This window comes from Mustelus asterias, chromosome 1 (genome assembly GCF_964213995.1).
Source record: "Mustelus asterias chromosome 1, sMusAst1.hap1.1, whole genome shotgun sequence".
NCBI lineage: Eukaryota > Metazoa > Chordata > Chondrichthyes > Carcharhiniformes > Triakidae > Mustelus > Mustelus asterias.
This window is the reverse complement of record NC_135801.1, coordinates 45,254,431-45,269,005: the sequence shown is the minus strand read 5'-3', so window position 1 is coordinate 45,269,005 and position 14,575 is coordinate 45,254,431. Positions and strand designations below refer to the sequence as shown.

The 14,575-nt window shown below is 46.0% G+C and overlaps 1 protein-coding gene across 1 annotated transcript in view; it reads left to right on the top strand.

The window, feature by feature from the left end:
- Nucleotides 1-13,910, top strand: part of gucy1b1 (guanylate cyclase 1 soluble subunit beta 1) — a 213,927-nt gene extending 200,017 nt beyond the window's left edge. Inside the window, exons 12-13 of the mRNA XM_078212040.1 lie at nucleotides 2,855-3,009; nucleotides 9,072-13,910. Of these exons, the coding sequence (XP_078068166.1) occupies nucleotides 2,855-3,009; nucleotides 9,072-9,195 (279 nt within the window). The 3' untranslated portion in view covers nucleotides 9,196-13,910. The remainder of the gene's footprint in view (nucleotides 1-2,854; nucleotides 3,010-9,071) is intronic.
- Nucleotides 13,911-14,575: the final 665 nt, after the last annotated feature.

Sequence of the window (14,575 nt, the reverse complement as noted above, 5' to 3'; positions counted from 1 at the left end):
TGTTGATGCATTGGAAAGGATGCAGAAGAAATTTACCAGGATGTTTCCTGGTTTGGAGGATGTGGTCTGTGAAGAAAAGTTGAACAAACTTGGATTGTTTTCATTGGAGCGTCGGAGGATGAGGGGAGACCTGATAGATGTTTACAAGATTAGACAGTCAGAAGCTTTTCCCCAGGGTGGAAGAGTCAATTACTAGTGGTTTAAGGTGCGAGGGGCAAGGTTTAAAGGAGATGTAAAAGGCAAGTGTTTTACACAGAGGGTGGTGGGTGCCTGGAACTTGCTGCCAGGGGAGGTAGGGGAAGCAGATACGATAGTGAGTTTTAAGGGGCGTCTGGACAAATACATGAATGGGATGGGAATAGAGGGATATGGAAAGGTAAGGAGTTTTAGTTCAGTTGGGCAGCAGGCTTAGAGGGCCGAAGGGCCTGTTCCTGTGCTGTAATTTTCTTTGTTCTTTTTATTATGACAGGCTTGGATAGAGTCTTTTCCCCAGGGTTGAAGGGTCAATTACTCTGGCATAGATTGAAAGTGAGAGGGGGAAAGTTTAAAAGCGATGCAAGGGGCAAGTTCTTCACACAGAGGGTGGTGAATGCCTGATATGTGCTGCCAGAGGATGTGGTGGAAGCAGATTCTAGAACAAAGTTCAAGAGGCATTTGGATAGACACATGAATAGAGGGATATGGACCATGTAGTGGCAAGAAAATATTAGCTTAGTGAGGCATCTGTGTTGGCACAGACTTAGTGAGCTGAAGGGCCTGTCCTGTGCTGTATTGTTCTTTGTTCTTAATGGCTGGGGAATGGGCAGTCTCGTCCAGCTAAATCCAAATAAAGGGAAAACTTTGCAAGCCCCACCTCCCCAGAGCATTACCCTATGTCTAGACTACTAGTCCAGTGACAATACGACTATGCCACTTCTTCCCTTGTGCAGTAACAATTATAATTGGTAAGATGGGGCTTGTTTTAGAATTCTTCCTGCCTTCAGGGAATAGTGATAAATGAAGATTTCCAGAGGATTTAACAGAAGGTCTGCTTGAACCTGAGGCAACCTGCTCAGACCTATCATTTCCCACATAGGTGGATCCATATATGCTCCACCTTTTTGGGAGCACCATGAGCAAGTTAGCAGAGATGTGCTTTCATCCAGGGAGGTGTTGTGCCTGGTTGGAATTGTGCACTTAAGGTGCCAGCCCAATAAAAAAACTCAATGTGAGGAAGGATCATGTGCCGAGTACCAGAATTGTACAGACAAACTTAGATGTTAGTAAGTAGCTATGTTTCATGCAGCTGGGTTGTTCTTAAGTGACTTTATGTATGATGGTCTTTTGTCAGTGTGACAATGAGTTTGAGAGACTTTGTCCGAATGTGGTGGTCTCCAGAATGTGGATAGAAGAATACTTGTTTGTTGTTACTCAGAAGTCATTCAAGTTATTTTCTGAGTTTGTGCTGGTTCCTGTTGCCAGTGCATAATAGAAAATAGCAGACACAATTTTCAAATTTTCTGGTGACCAAGGATCACCAACACACGAGGAAAATGTCCTCCATTTAGTCTAATTATTGAGCAGAATCTTGCAGCCGTTCACGACGACAAGATTTTCCAGTCACGCTGTAATGAATGGAGATTTGGCTGAGCGCCAAATTCTCTGTCCTCGATTGCAGCGTTGGTGGGATGAGTGTGCCGGAAAATTCCAGCCATTGTGTCACCTAGAACCATAGAACCATAGAAAATCACAGCTCAGAAACAGGCCTTTTGGCCCTTCTTGTCTGTGCCGAACCATTTTATGCCTAGTCCCACTGACCTGCACTTGGACCATATCCCTCCACACCCCTCTCATCCATGAACCTGTCCAAGTTTTTCTTAAATGTTAAAAGTGACCCCGCATTTACCACTTTATCCGGCAGCTCATTCCACACTCCCACCACTCTCTGCGTGAAGAAGCCCCCCCTAATATTCCCTTTAAACTTTTCTCCTTTCACCCTTAACCCATGCCCTCTGGTTTTTTTCTCCCCTAGCCTCAGCGGAAAAAGCCTGCTTGCATTCACTCTATCTATACCCATCAAAATCTTATACACCTCTATCAAATCTCCCCTCAATCTTCTACGCTCCAGGGAATAAAGTCCCAACCTATTCAATCTCTCTCTGTAACTCAGCTCCTCAAGTCCCGGCAACATCCTTGTGAACCTTCTCTGCACTCTTTCAATCTTATTTACATCCTTCCTGTAACTAGGTGACCAAAACTGTACACAATACTCTAAATTCGGCCTCACCAATGCCTTATATAACCTTACCATAACACTCCAACTTTTATACTCGATACTCCGATTTATAAAGGCCAATGTACCAAAGGCACTCTTTACGACCCTATCCACCTGTGACGTCACTTTTAGGGAATTCTGTACCTGTATTCCCAGATCCCTCTGTTCAACTGCACTCTTCAGAGTCCTACCATTTACCCTGTACGTTCTACTTTGGTTTGTCCTTCCAAAGTGCAATATCTCACACTTGTCTGCGTTAAATTCCATTTGCCATTTTTCAGCCCATTTTTCTAGTTGGTCCAAATCCCTCTGCAAGCTTTGAAAACCTTCCTCACTGTCCACTACACCTCCAATCTTTGTATCATCAGCAAACTTGCTGATCCAATTTACCACAGTATCATCCAGATCATTGATATAGATGGCAAACAACAATGGACCCAACAACTGTCTTCAATTTTCTGTTGAGGTACTTCGGTCTCAGAATGTCAGATGTTTCTCACGTGCGTGAGAAACAGCTACTGATGTTCTGTGTTCTCCTGACTCAGATGTTGCTTGTGTTGGAATATTTTGCATACTTTAAAAACTTTTCTTTCACTTTAGATCACTGTAGGTATTCACACTGGGGAAGTGGTCACTGGAGTAATAGGCCAGAGAATGCCTCGCTATTGCTTGTTTGGAAATACTGTTAATCTAACGAGCAGGACCGAAACCACTGGAGAAAAAGGGAGAATCAATATCTCGGAGTATACATATAGGTAAGCAATAGTTTAATCTATAATAATTACACTTCTGTCTGTTTGCATTTTCTGATTGGTCAGTAATTTGATTTGGTGGGCCTGGTGCATGTGTCTGACTAACTCAGCTTTTTTTATTGTTTCCTAGCCCCAACTGCTCCCCACTTTGTTTACTAGCCCCTGGACTTTGTCCCTACACAACTTGTTACCAGACCCGGCCCCCCACCTCTGGGTAGGACAGCATGGGAGGGCACGGAGGGGGGCAGATGGAGTGGATAGCATGGGAGGTGGGAAAATGGCATGTGAGATAGTGAGGATTTGCAAGGAAGTGGGTGGAGATGTAATGGAGGGAAGGGGGCATGGACACGGGAAGTGATTTGCAGGGCTGATGGAGGGACAGGTTACTAACGAGGAAGATCAGTATTTAAGGAACTAGAGAATGAGGGGGGATGCATGGGAAGGGGCCTCGGACATCCTGAGTGGGATAAGAACATAAGAAATAGGAGCAGGAGTAGGCCATCTGGCCCTTTGAGCCTGTCCCGCCATTCAACAAGATCATGGCTGATCTGAAGCGAATCAGTTCCACTTACCCGCCTGCTCCCCATATCCCCTAATTCCCTTATCGATCAGAAAACTATCTACCCGTGATTTAAACATATTCAACGAGGAAGCCTCCACCACATCAATGGGCAGAGAATTCCAGAGATTCACTACCCTCTGAGAGAAGAAGTTCCCCCTCAACTCTGTTCTGAACCGGCCCCCCCTTATTTTGAGGCTGTGCCCTCTAGTTCTTGTTTCCTTTCTAAGTGGAAAGAATCTCTCCACCTCTACCCTATCCAGCCCCTTCATTATCTTATATGTCTCTATAAGATCACCCCTCATCCTTCTAAACTCCAACGAGTACAGACCCAATCTGTTTAATCTCTCCTCATAAGCTACACCCCTCATCTCCGGTATCAACCTGGTGAATCTTCTCTGCACTCCCTCCAAGGCTAATATATCCTTTCGCAAATAAGGGGACCAAAACTGCACACAGTACTCCAGTTGCGGCCTCACCAGTGCCTTGTACAGTTGCAGCAAGACCTCCCTGCTTTTATATTCTATCAGGGATGGAATGGAAGATGGGGTAGTATAAGAAGAAGGTACTGTGGGGAATGGGATGGAATTGACATGAAAAGGATGAAAGGAAATTAAAGGGTATAGCATGAAATGGATGGCAGGGGAAGGATAGAAAGGCAATGGATGGGGATTTAATGAAATACTGTTAAAAACAGAAACATAGAAAATATGAGCAGGAGGAGACCATTTGGCACTTTGAGCCTGCTCCGCCATTCATTATGATCATGGATGATCATCAAACTCAATAGCCTAATCCTGCCTTCCCCTTTGATCATCTTCTCCTCAAGTGCTATATCTAACTGTTTCTTGAAAACATTCAATGTTTTGGTCTCAACTACTTTCTGTGGTAGCAAATTCCATAGGCTGACCACTCACTGGGTTAAGAAATTTCTCCTTATCTCTGTCCTAAACCGTCTACCCTGTATCCTCAGGCTCTGACCCCTGGTTCTGGAAAAGCCAACCATTGGGAACATCCTTCTTGAATCTACCCTGTCTAGTCGTGTTAGAATTTTTCTAAGTTTCTATGAAGTCCCCCCCTCATTTTCTAAACTCCAGCGAATACAATCCTAACTGACTCATAGAACTGAGATGAGGAGAAATTTCTGCACCCAGAGGGTGGTGAATGTTGGAATTCGCTACCACAAAATGTAGTTGAGGCCAAAATGTTGTATGATTTCAAGAAAAAATTAGATATAGCTCTTGGGGCTAAAGGGATCAAGCTATGTAAGGGGAAGGAGGGATCAGGATATTGAATTCGATGATCAGCCATTATCAAAATGAATGGCGGAGCAGGCGCGAAGGGCCGAATGGCCTACTCCTGCTTCTAGTTTCTATGTTTCTATTTAGTTCCCTCATCGAAATCATTAATAAATATAGTGAATAGCTGGGGCCCCAGCACTAATCCTTGCAGTACCCCACTGCCTGCCATTTGTAAAATTCATAATCTTTGTTTCTATTCTTATTCTTCGTTTCCAGTTTGCTATCCATCTCAATACACTACCCCCAATCCCATGTGCTTTAATTTTACACACTAATTTCTTATATGGGACTTTGTCGAAAGCATTCTGAAAGTCCAAATAGATGACATTCACTGGCTCCCCCTCGTCAACTCTACTAGTTACATCCTCGAAGGATTCCAGTAGATTTGTCAAGCATGATATCCCTTTCATAAATCCATGCTGCCTCTGTCCGGACCTTTCACTGTTTACTGAGTGCTCTGCTGTACAATCTTTGATAATGGATTCTAGAATTTTTCCCACTACTGATGTCAGGCTTACTGTTTATAATTTCCTGTTTTCTCTCTACCTCCCTTTTTATGTAGTGGGCTTACATTAGCTATCTTTCAGTCTGTAGAATCTTGGAAGATGACCACCATGGCATCCAACATTTCTCAGGCTACTTCCTTAAGTACGCTGGGATGTAAATTATCAGGCCCTGGAGATTTATTGGCCTTCAGTCCCATCAGTTTCCTCAAAACCATTTTTCTACTAACACTGATTGCTTTCCTTCCGTTCCTCCCGCTCACTAAACCCTGTGTTCCCAACATTTCTGTTGCAATAAAGACACTAAATTCCTGGACCTCAAATGTTTTGTGGGTTTCAGCTAGTATCTATAAGCCTGGGTCATCTGAGCAGCAGCAATGATAAACAGAGTGCTGCTGACTTCCAGGATTCTCCTGACTTAAGGCTGCTGGGCATTTTTAAAGTTTCATTTTAAAAGTTTGAATGTTAGGGAATGGGTGAATGAGTGAATGGGTAGGTGGGTGAGATGGTAGGGTAGATGGGTGGGTAAGTGAATGAAACTGCAGGTTGATAGATGGGTTGTGCTGAGGGTCAGTCAGGTGGTCAAGGCAGTACTCAGATGGCTGTGGGTAGTTTGGTGAAATGGTTAGGGGATGGTCAGGTCGGGGGTGGTCAAAGAATTAGCCGTGTCAGGTGAGGTGGTAGTCATGCTTTTGGAGGTGGTATTCATGTCAGGGAGGTAGTTGGTTCAGGTCGAGAGTGGTCAAGTCAGGTTGAGGGGAAATTGGGGGCCCAGGGGAGTAATAGAACATAGAACAGTACAGCACAGAACAGGCCCTTCGGCCCACGATGTTGTGCCGAGCTTTCTCTGAAACCAAGATCAAGCTATCCCACTCCCTATCATCCTGGTGTGCTCCATGTGCCTATCCAATAACCGCTTAAATGTTCCTAAAGTGTCTGACTCCACTATCACTGCAGGCAGTCCATTCCACACCCCAACCACTCTCTGCATAAAGAATCTACCTCTGATATCCTTCCTAAACCTCCCACCATGAACCCTATAGTTATGCCCCCTTGTAATAGCTCCATCCACCCGAGGAAATAGTCTTTGAACGTTCACTCTATCTATCCCCTTCATCATTTTATAAACCTCTATTAAGTCTCCCCTCAGCCTCCTCCGCTCCAGAGAGAACAGCCCGAGCTCCCTCAACCTTTCCTCATCAGACCTACCCTCCAAACCAGGCAGCATCCTGGTAAATCTCCTCTGCACTCTTTCCAGCGCTTCCACATCCTTCTTATAGTGAGGTGACCAGAACTGCACACAATATTCCAAATGTGGTCTCACCAAGGTCCTGTACAGTTGCAGCATAACCCCACGGCTCTTAAACTCCAACCCCCTGTTAATAAAAGCTAACACACTATAGGCCTTCTTCACAGCTCTATCCACTTAAGTGGCAACCTTTAGAGATCTGTGGATATGGACCCCTAGATCTCTCTGTTCCTCCACAGTCTTCAGAACCCTACCTTTGACCTTGTAATCCACATTTAAATTAGTCCTACCAAAATGAATCACCTCACATTTATCAGGGTTAAACTCTATTTGCCATTTTCAGCCCAGCTTTGCATCCTATCTATGTCTCTTTGCAGCCTACAACAGCCCTCCACCTCATCCACTACTCCACCAATCTTGGTGTCATCAGCAAATTTACTGATCCACCCTTCAGCCCCCTCCTCCAAGTCATTAATAAAAATCACAAAGAGCAGAGGACCAAGCACTGATCCCTGTGGCACTCCGCTAGCAACCTGCCTCCAGTCCAAAAATTTTCCATCCACCACCACCCTCTGTCTTCGATCAGACAGCCAGTTACCTATCCAATCGGCCAACTTTCCCTCTATCCCACACCTCCTCACTTTCATCATAAGCCGACCATGGGGGACCTTATCAAACGCCTTACTAAAATCCATGTATATGACATCAACTGCCCTACCTTCATCAACACACTTAGTTACCTCCTCAAAAAATTCAATTAATGGGGGTGATTGTGAAGTTACCCAGGTGTTAAACTAAGTTTTAACATGTCTAATACTTGCTGGATAACAGGTAAGTGACACAGAACTGTCCAAAGATTCTACTCTGTGTTGGAGACAGTCATGCAGGATTCTGGGGAGCAGGGGCATCGCTCATCAGAAGTTTCGACTTCTCGAATCACTTCCTATGGAAGTCAGTGGGTAGAATTTCCCATCCCGTCCACCACTGGAATCGTAGCGGGCGGGGGGAAGACCATGCAAAGGTCCGTTGACCTCGGGTGGGATTTTGCGGTCTTGGGGTGAGTGCGGCTGGAAAATCCTGCCCAGCATGTCAGGTGAGGTGATGTGATTTGGAAGGTCTATTGCAGAAGGAAAGTATACACTAAATGGTAGAGCTCTTAGAAATATTAGCATCTCGAGGGATTAGGCATGTAGATTCACAGTCCCCAGAAGGTTGCAACGCAGCTGTCAAGAAGGTGGATGGCATACTGGCCTTCAAATGTCGGGGCATTGAGTATAGGAATTGGAAAATCATGTTGCAGTTGTATAAGACTTTGATTCAGCCACATTTGGAGTATTGTGTACAATTCTGGTCGCCACACTATTGGAAGGATGTTGATGCATTGGAAAGGATGAAGAAGAGATTTACCAGGATGTAGCCTGGTTTGGAGGGTTTGGATTATGAAGAGAGGTTGAACAAACTTGGATTGTTTTAATTGGAGTGTCGGAAGATGAGGGGGGATCTGATAGAGGTTTACAAGATTGTGACAGGCTTGGATAGAGTCGATAGTCAGAGTCTTTTCCCCAGGGTTGAAGGGTCAATTACTCAGGGGCATAGGTTGAAAGTGACAGGGGGAAAGTTTAAAAGAGATGTAAGGGGCAAATGTTTCACACAGAGGGTGGTGAATGCCTGGAATGTGTTGTTGGAGGAGGTGGTGGAAGCAGATTCTATAACAACGTTGAAGAGGTGTCTGGATAGATACATGAATAGGCTGGAACTATGGACCACATAGGGGCAAGAAAATATTAGATTAGGGAGGCATCTTTGTCAGTGCAGACTTGGTGGGCCGAAGGGCCTGTTCCTGTGCTGTATTGTTCTTTGTTCTTTATTCTTTGACTGCCACGGGATCCTGACACACATCTCCAGACTCCAACAACTTGGAGTCAGCAGAATTTGGCCCAATATACTTGTTCTTTAGTGGAGCAAACAAAGTAGAGTTTAGTATAGACTACAATTTTAGGCTAGGGTGCATCTATAAACAGCAACACATTGAGTCAGATGATAACTTGAACCACGAGCAAAAGAAGGGCAGTTTGTTTCATTTCAACATAATTGAAACACCCAATTTTATCATTTTAACATATACAGATGCCTTTGCGAGGGGTATTTCATTTGCTACCATCAAGTGTTAAATCTTATGATAATCAGATCTGAATCATAAATTGAATTAATGCCGTGCCAAGTAAACTGCAGTAATAGAGTTATAAGTCTGTACGTACCCTACGATTGGCAGATTATGACCACCAGTATAAGTTAGGATGGTGTTTTGTGGTGTGATTGTAAAGGGGAGGTGGAATCTGGGAGGGGGAAACATCTTCACATCTGTTACATTTCTTATCCTTTCTGAGTCGGCTTTATTTGAAATAACATTGAAAATTAGGTTAATGGTCCTGATTATCACCTTTTTTAATCAGATGCCTAATGAGTGCAGAGAACTCAGATGAACAGTTTCAACTGGAGTACAGAAATCTGATTAACATGAAGGGTAAGAAAGAGCCAATGAAGGTTTGGTTCCTGTCCAGAAAATACACAAAGTAAGAAGTTTGATCCATCAAAGAACAATTTATCATTTGGACCTTAAAAAGTAAAAAATAAAAAAGTGAATTTGATGATAAATGAAGAGTTAACATTCATAACTGAAAAATATAAACAGTTCCAACATAAAGGGCATTTTATATAAATTATGACTAGTGCAGTTAAGGCAGTTACTTAACCTTAAAATTGCAACGATTGTTTCACATATTTCTTCAGTAAATGCCATGCAAAAACTAACACCAGCAAGCATTTCTTTTGGCTGCTTCGGCAAACAAGACATTGCAGATTCTGCCAAGTATGATCATGTCCTGTCAAGTACTTTATATAAAAGAGCAAGACACTGAGAATCTGTAAGCCACCATTTGTGGATGATTATCCTCCTGCCATGACCCTGTTGGAGGTTAACAAGTCAATAGGAAAGTGCCTCCTTTCCATGGGGCCAGTGAAGATGAACACTGCCATGAGTATATTGCCAATGCCTGTGATTCAGTCAGCTGCAAAAACCCTTTACCTGAGCACCAGTAGGAGGGATTGGTGAGGGATGCTGCTATCCCAGATTCAATGTAGTGCGCACTTAGAAGATCAATAAAGACTTGTTTTATAGTAAATAAATAATAGCCACTCTACGGGGATCTAAACTGCATCAAGCTCTGACTGTACTGGGGAACCTCATGCAAGGTTACCCATCATCAAAGAGCAAGCGAAGATTCCACAATTTATGAAAGTGCCTAGGAACTTGCAGAAATGGCAGAGAGCCATCATAATTAGACCATTCCTTTTCAGTGGGTTGTGTCAAACTTCTGATTGTATTTGGGCCAGCTGCATGAATTTTGATTTGATTTATTATTGTTACATGTAAAAGTTCTGAGTGCCGAATTCATGTAAAAAATCAGAGTAAATCCTGGTGTTTTTTCAGCGAGAATTTCAAAATGAATCTCCCACACTGTGCACCATGTGCAAAATCAGGGAGCAGGGTCTATTAAAACATTGAGTCATGGAAGTTTACAGCAAGGTTTAAATCAAACTGGAGGGAAACACTCCTAACATGTGCTACCACATGTGCTAATGTGCTACCAAATAAACCTGTTGGACTTTAACCTGGTGTTGTGAGACTTCTTACTGTGCTTACCCCAGTCCAACGCCGGCATCTCCACATCATGAAACACTCCTGGCAGGGGGGGATGCTAGCGGGCCCAGATACTTCAGTCCAGGCCTGCTAATCACATGGTAATTCAAATTTATATACATTGTACTGTACTGTAGGGATTCTATGATTCTACATCATACAGCTCTGTGCCGATTTCTGGTGCGGAGCTGAAAGCGCCAGAAATTTGGCACCTGGAAATTTGTGGAGGCCGTGATGCCCAGGGCGAGCCTGCTAAATGGCCTCCGCTTGAGTCTCCTGGCCCATTGCACTGCAAAAGCAGCACAGTAGGCTGGGAGAATTACCTCCATTGTTTCTTGTGCGCTATCCAGACAAAATATACCGTTCATAGAGTATATAGGGGGGAAGGAAAGGAGAGGATGCAGAATATAGTCTTACAGTCATAGTTAGGGTGTAGAGAAAGATCAATTTAATATGAGGTAGGTCCATTCAAAAGTCTGATGGCAGCAGGGAAGAAGTTGTTCTTGAATCGCTGGTATGTGCTCTTGTCTTTTCCCGATGGAAAAAGGTGGATGACCATACGTCTGGGGTACGTGGGGTCCTTGATTATGCTGGCTGCTTCTCTGAGGCAGCGGGAAGTGTAGACGGAGTCAATGGATGGAAGGTTGGTTTGCGTGATGGTCTGGGCTACATTCTTTGTTGTTTCTTGCGGTCTTGGTCAGAACAGGAGCCATACCAAGCTGTGATACATCCGGAAAGGATGCTTTCTATGGTGCATCTGTAAAAATTGGTGATAGTCATTGCAGACATGCTGAATTTCCTTAGCCTGCTGAGAAAGTAGAGGCATTGGTGGGCTTTTTAACTATAGCATCAGCCTAGAGGGACCAGGACAGGTTGTTGCTGATCCGGACACCTAGAATCTTCAAGCTTTTAACCATTTCCATTTCATCCCCGTTGATGTAGACAGGAGCATGTCCTCCACTGCACTTCTTGAGGTCGATGACTATCTCCTTTGTTTTACTGACATTGAGGGAGAGATTATTGTCATCGCGCCACTTCACCAGATTCTCTATCTCTTTCCTGTGCTCCATCTTGTCATTATTTGAGATCCGACCCACTATGGAGAAGAGAGTGGAGGAGAAGAGGGACGTTTTCTTCCCCCAAGACGGACGACGAGCCAGGGATCACATCGGCAATGAGGCCTGGGAGGTGGTGGAAGCGGCAGTCAGTGCCCGTGCACTAACAGGAAGGACTAGCCGTTAGTGTCGGAAGAAACAAAATGACCTCAGTTGGGCAGCATGGGTGAGTGTCCTGCCATCAGTCCCGTCTTACACACCTGGAGTGTCGATCCACCCCCTAACACCATGCGACCTTCTACTACCCTGCTCCCTAGAGCCTGCCTCCAATGCCTCTGGCATCCCCCCATCACAACCCCTGCCTGCTAAGGCACGGTCCCAACATTCGCCACTCGATTGCCCCATCCTCAACACCTCGTGCCCTTCCAGCCATCAGGCTTTTAGCCCCCCTTCTGTCCCCACAGGAGAAGATGGCCCATTACTGCTGAGCTCGGGAGAAAACAGGAGGTGGGGTCCCTGAGCTGCAAATCCTCACTCCCTTTTAGGAGAGAGCCCTTGATCTGGCAAGGGTCGAGGAGGAGGAGGACAGGACTGTGAGCCATAGCCAGGTCAGAGTGTGACATGGAAGTGAACATCTGCCAATCTTTCATTCATATGACACACTTTAAGCAAGTGGTATGCTGCCCAGATACTTGTCACTCCCTTCCATTGAACCTTGTGACCTTTGTTTCAGAATATGATCCGATGCACCCAGTCCATTTGATGTTGCTGCCCCCACTGCTGTTCCCACTGAGACATCCCATGACAGTTTGGAGGAAAACTCGGAAGAAGGCTCCAGGAATCCTCCAAGCCCAACACCAGTCACTCAATACAAGCTTCCACCACACAATTCACCAGCACAGATACCATCACCACGATGGGACAAGTTAGTGGTGGGGTTTCTGGGTCACTCTCTGGTGTGCACGACACAGCCATTGATGTACATTGGGTGGAGGCAGGAATCAGACACGTGGGGTCTGCCGGAGGTATGAATTCAGCTGATCCCAAGCCAGGTGCCAGGCTGCTGTGATTCGTTCTCCCTAAGCTGCTGGAGATGCAGCAGCAGAGCCGCAGCTGTCAGCAATATTGCAGCAACTACGAGGCTATTAGGAGGAAGTCCCACAGACTGCAGGTGCAGGAATATGGCCGGCATTGCGAGGTACCCAGGCCAACACTGCAAGCTTGGTGTCCGCAGTGGAAAGCCTGGATCAGGAAATGATCACCTTGGGTGGCAAAGTCCAAGGCATGGCCGAGTCACAGTGTGTTATGGCTGAGGGGCTCGGGAGCATTCTAGTGACACAGTGGGTCATGGCCGCAGGCTTCAAGAGCATGGCCCACTCTCAGGTGCCTCCAGGGGACACCTACCAAGGACATCACAGGCCACAGGTGAACGCAGCTGACCGCCTCCACCTCTCATGTACATCCTGGGGAAACACCTTAACGTAGCGGTAGGCCACAAAAGATTAAGAAGTTGTAGGGTCACCAAAAGGGCACGGTGAAGAACTGCATTAGTTAGGTTTAGGAAAAAAGGCATTGTTTAGATTCTCTTTTTTTTATTGCAGTGTTCAATATCACCAATTAATGTTATTGCACCCCACAGCTGTGATTAATCTGTCTATGATTCACCTCCCATTGGGGCGACCGTATCCAGACGGGCTTAGGGTGTTATTCTGCATGGGAGAGGCCCTCAGACCCACCAATTATGTAATCCCCATTTCCCAACGCCTGTGTCAGACCCCTGACTGGAATGGGACTTTAAGCACTCATCCCAAGCTGTCTCAGCAGTGGGTCCCCTGTCGGCTCACTGTGGCATGGTATCCCCAGCACCCACCAGAATCTGGTTGAATCCCTGACCCTCTCTCAGATGTGGGCCCGATCACTAGTGTGGGGTCATAGAACAGGTAGGAGTCAACCTATGTGGTACTGGGACTGCGTCACAGCTTGCCTCATAGCGAGTCGCCATCACCCTCCTGCCTGGATCTGTGACTCGCTAATACGGCCAATCCAGGCCCCTCACCCTGGTGCGATGATCAATGGGACCCATGGCAGGGGGTTTAGACAAGGGTTGGTGGGAGAGGTTGCAGGCTCCAAAGGGTGAGGGTAGGAGGTGGTGGATCGCACACTCCCTAATTTTGTGGCGATAAGGGCCTTCTTCACCACTCCTACCAGACCCTTACTGCTGCATGTCCTCCATCTCCCTGCTTCTCGTTGGCCTTTTCCTTCTCAATATCCTCATGGGCCTCTTTCTCTTCAGGTGCATCCACCTGGTCGGCCTCCTCCTCTTTCAGGAAGTCTCCCCGCTGCTGTGTCAGGTTGTGGAGCACACAGCAGACCATGATGATGCGGGAGACCTCAGGGACTGTACTGGAGGGCCCACCGGAGCAGTTCAGGCAAAGGAACTGCATCTTCAGGGACCCGCTCGACAATGCACCAGGTGGCAGTGTGGGCCCCATTATAATGTGTCTCCTTATTGGTCTCAGGCCTCCGCACTTCGGAGGGAGATCTTGTCCCCCACAAGCGGTACGGTAGCACAGTGGTTAGCACTGCTGCTTCACAGCTCCAGGGACCTGGGTTCGATTCCCGGCTTGGGTCACTGTCTGTGTGGAGTTTGCACATTCTCCTCGTGTCTGCGTGGGTTTCCTCCGGGTGCTCCGGTTTCCTCCCACAGTCCAAAGATGTGCGGGTTAGATTGATTGGCCATGCTAAAAATTGCCCTTAGTGTCCTGAGATGCGTAGGTTAGAGGGATTAGTGGGTAAATATGTAGGGATATGGGGGTAGGGCCTGGGTAGGTTTGTGGTCGGTGCAGACTTGATGGGCCGAATGGCCTCTTTCTGTACTATAGGGTTTCTATGATTTCTATGAAGCCATCCTGGCAGCCTGGGCTGGTCTTCAAAGACCTTGGGGAAGTCAGAGTTCTGCAAATGAAGCTACTGTGCACACTCCCTGAATGATGTGCATGACATTCAAGCAAAATACTGCAGATGTTGGAATCTGAAACAAAAACAGAAAATGTTGGAAAATCTCAGCAGGTCTGACAGCATCTATGGATAAAAAATAGTCATGATGTGGAGATGCCGGCGTTGGACTGGGGTAAACACAGTAAGAAGTCTCACAACACCAGGTTAAAGGCCAACAGGTTTATTTGGTAGCAAAAGCCACTCG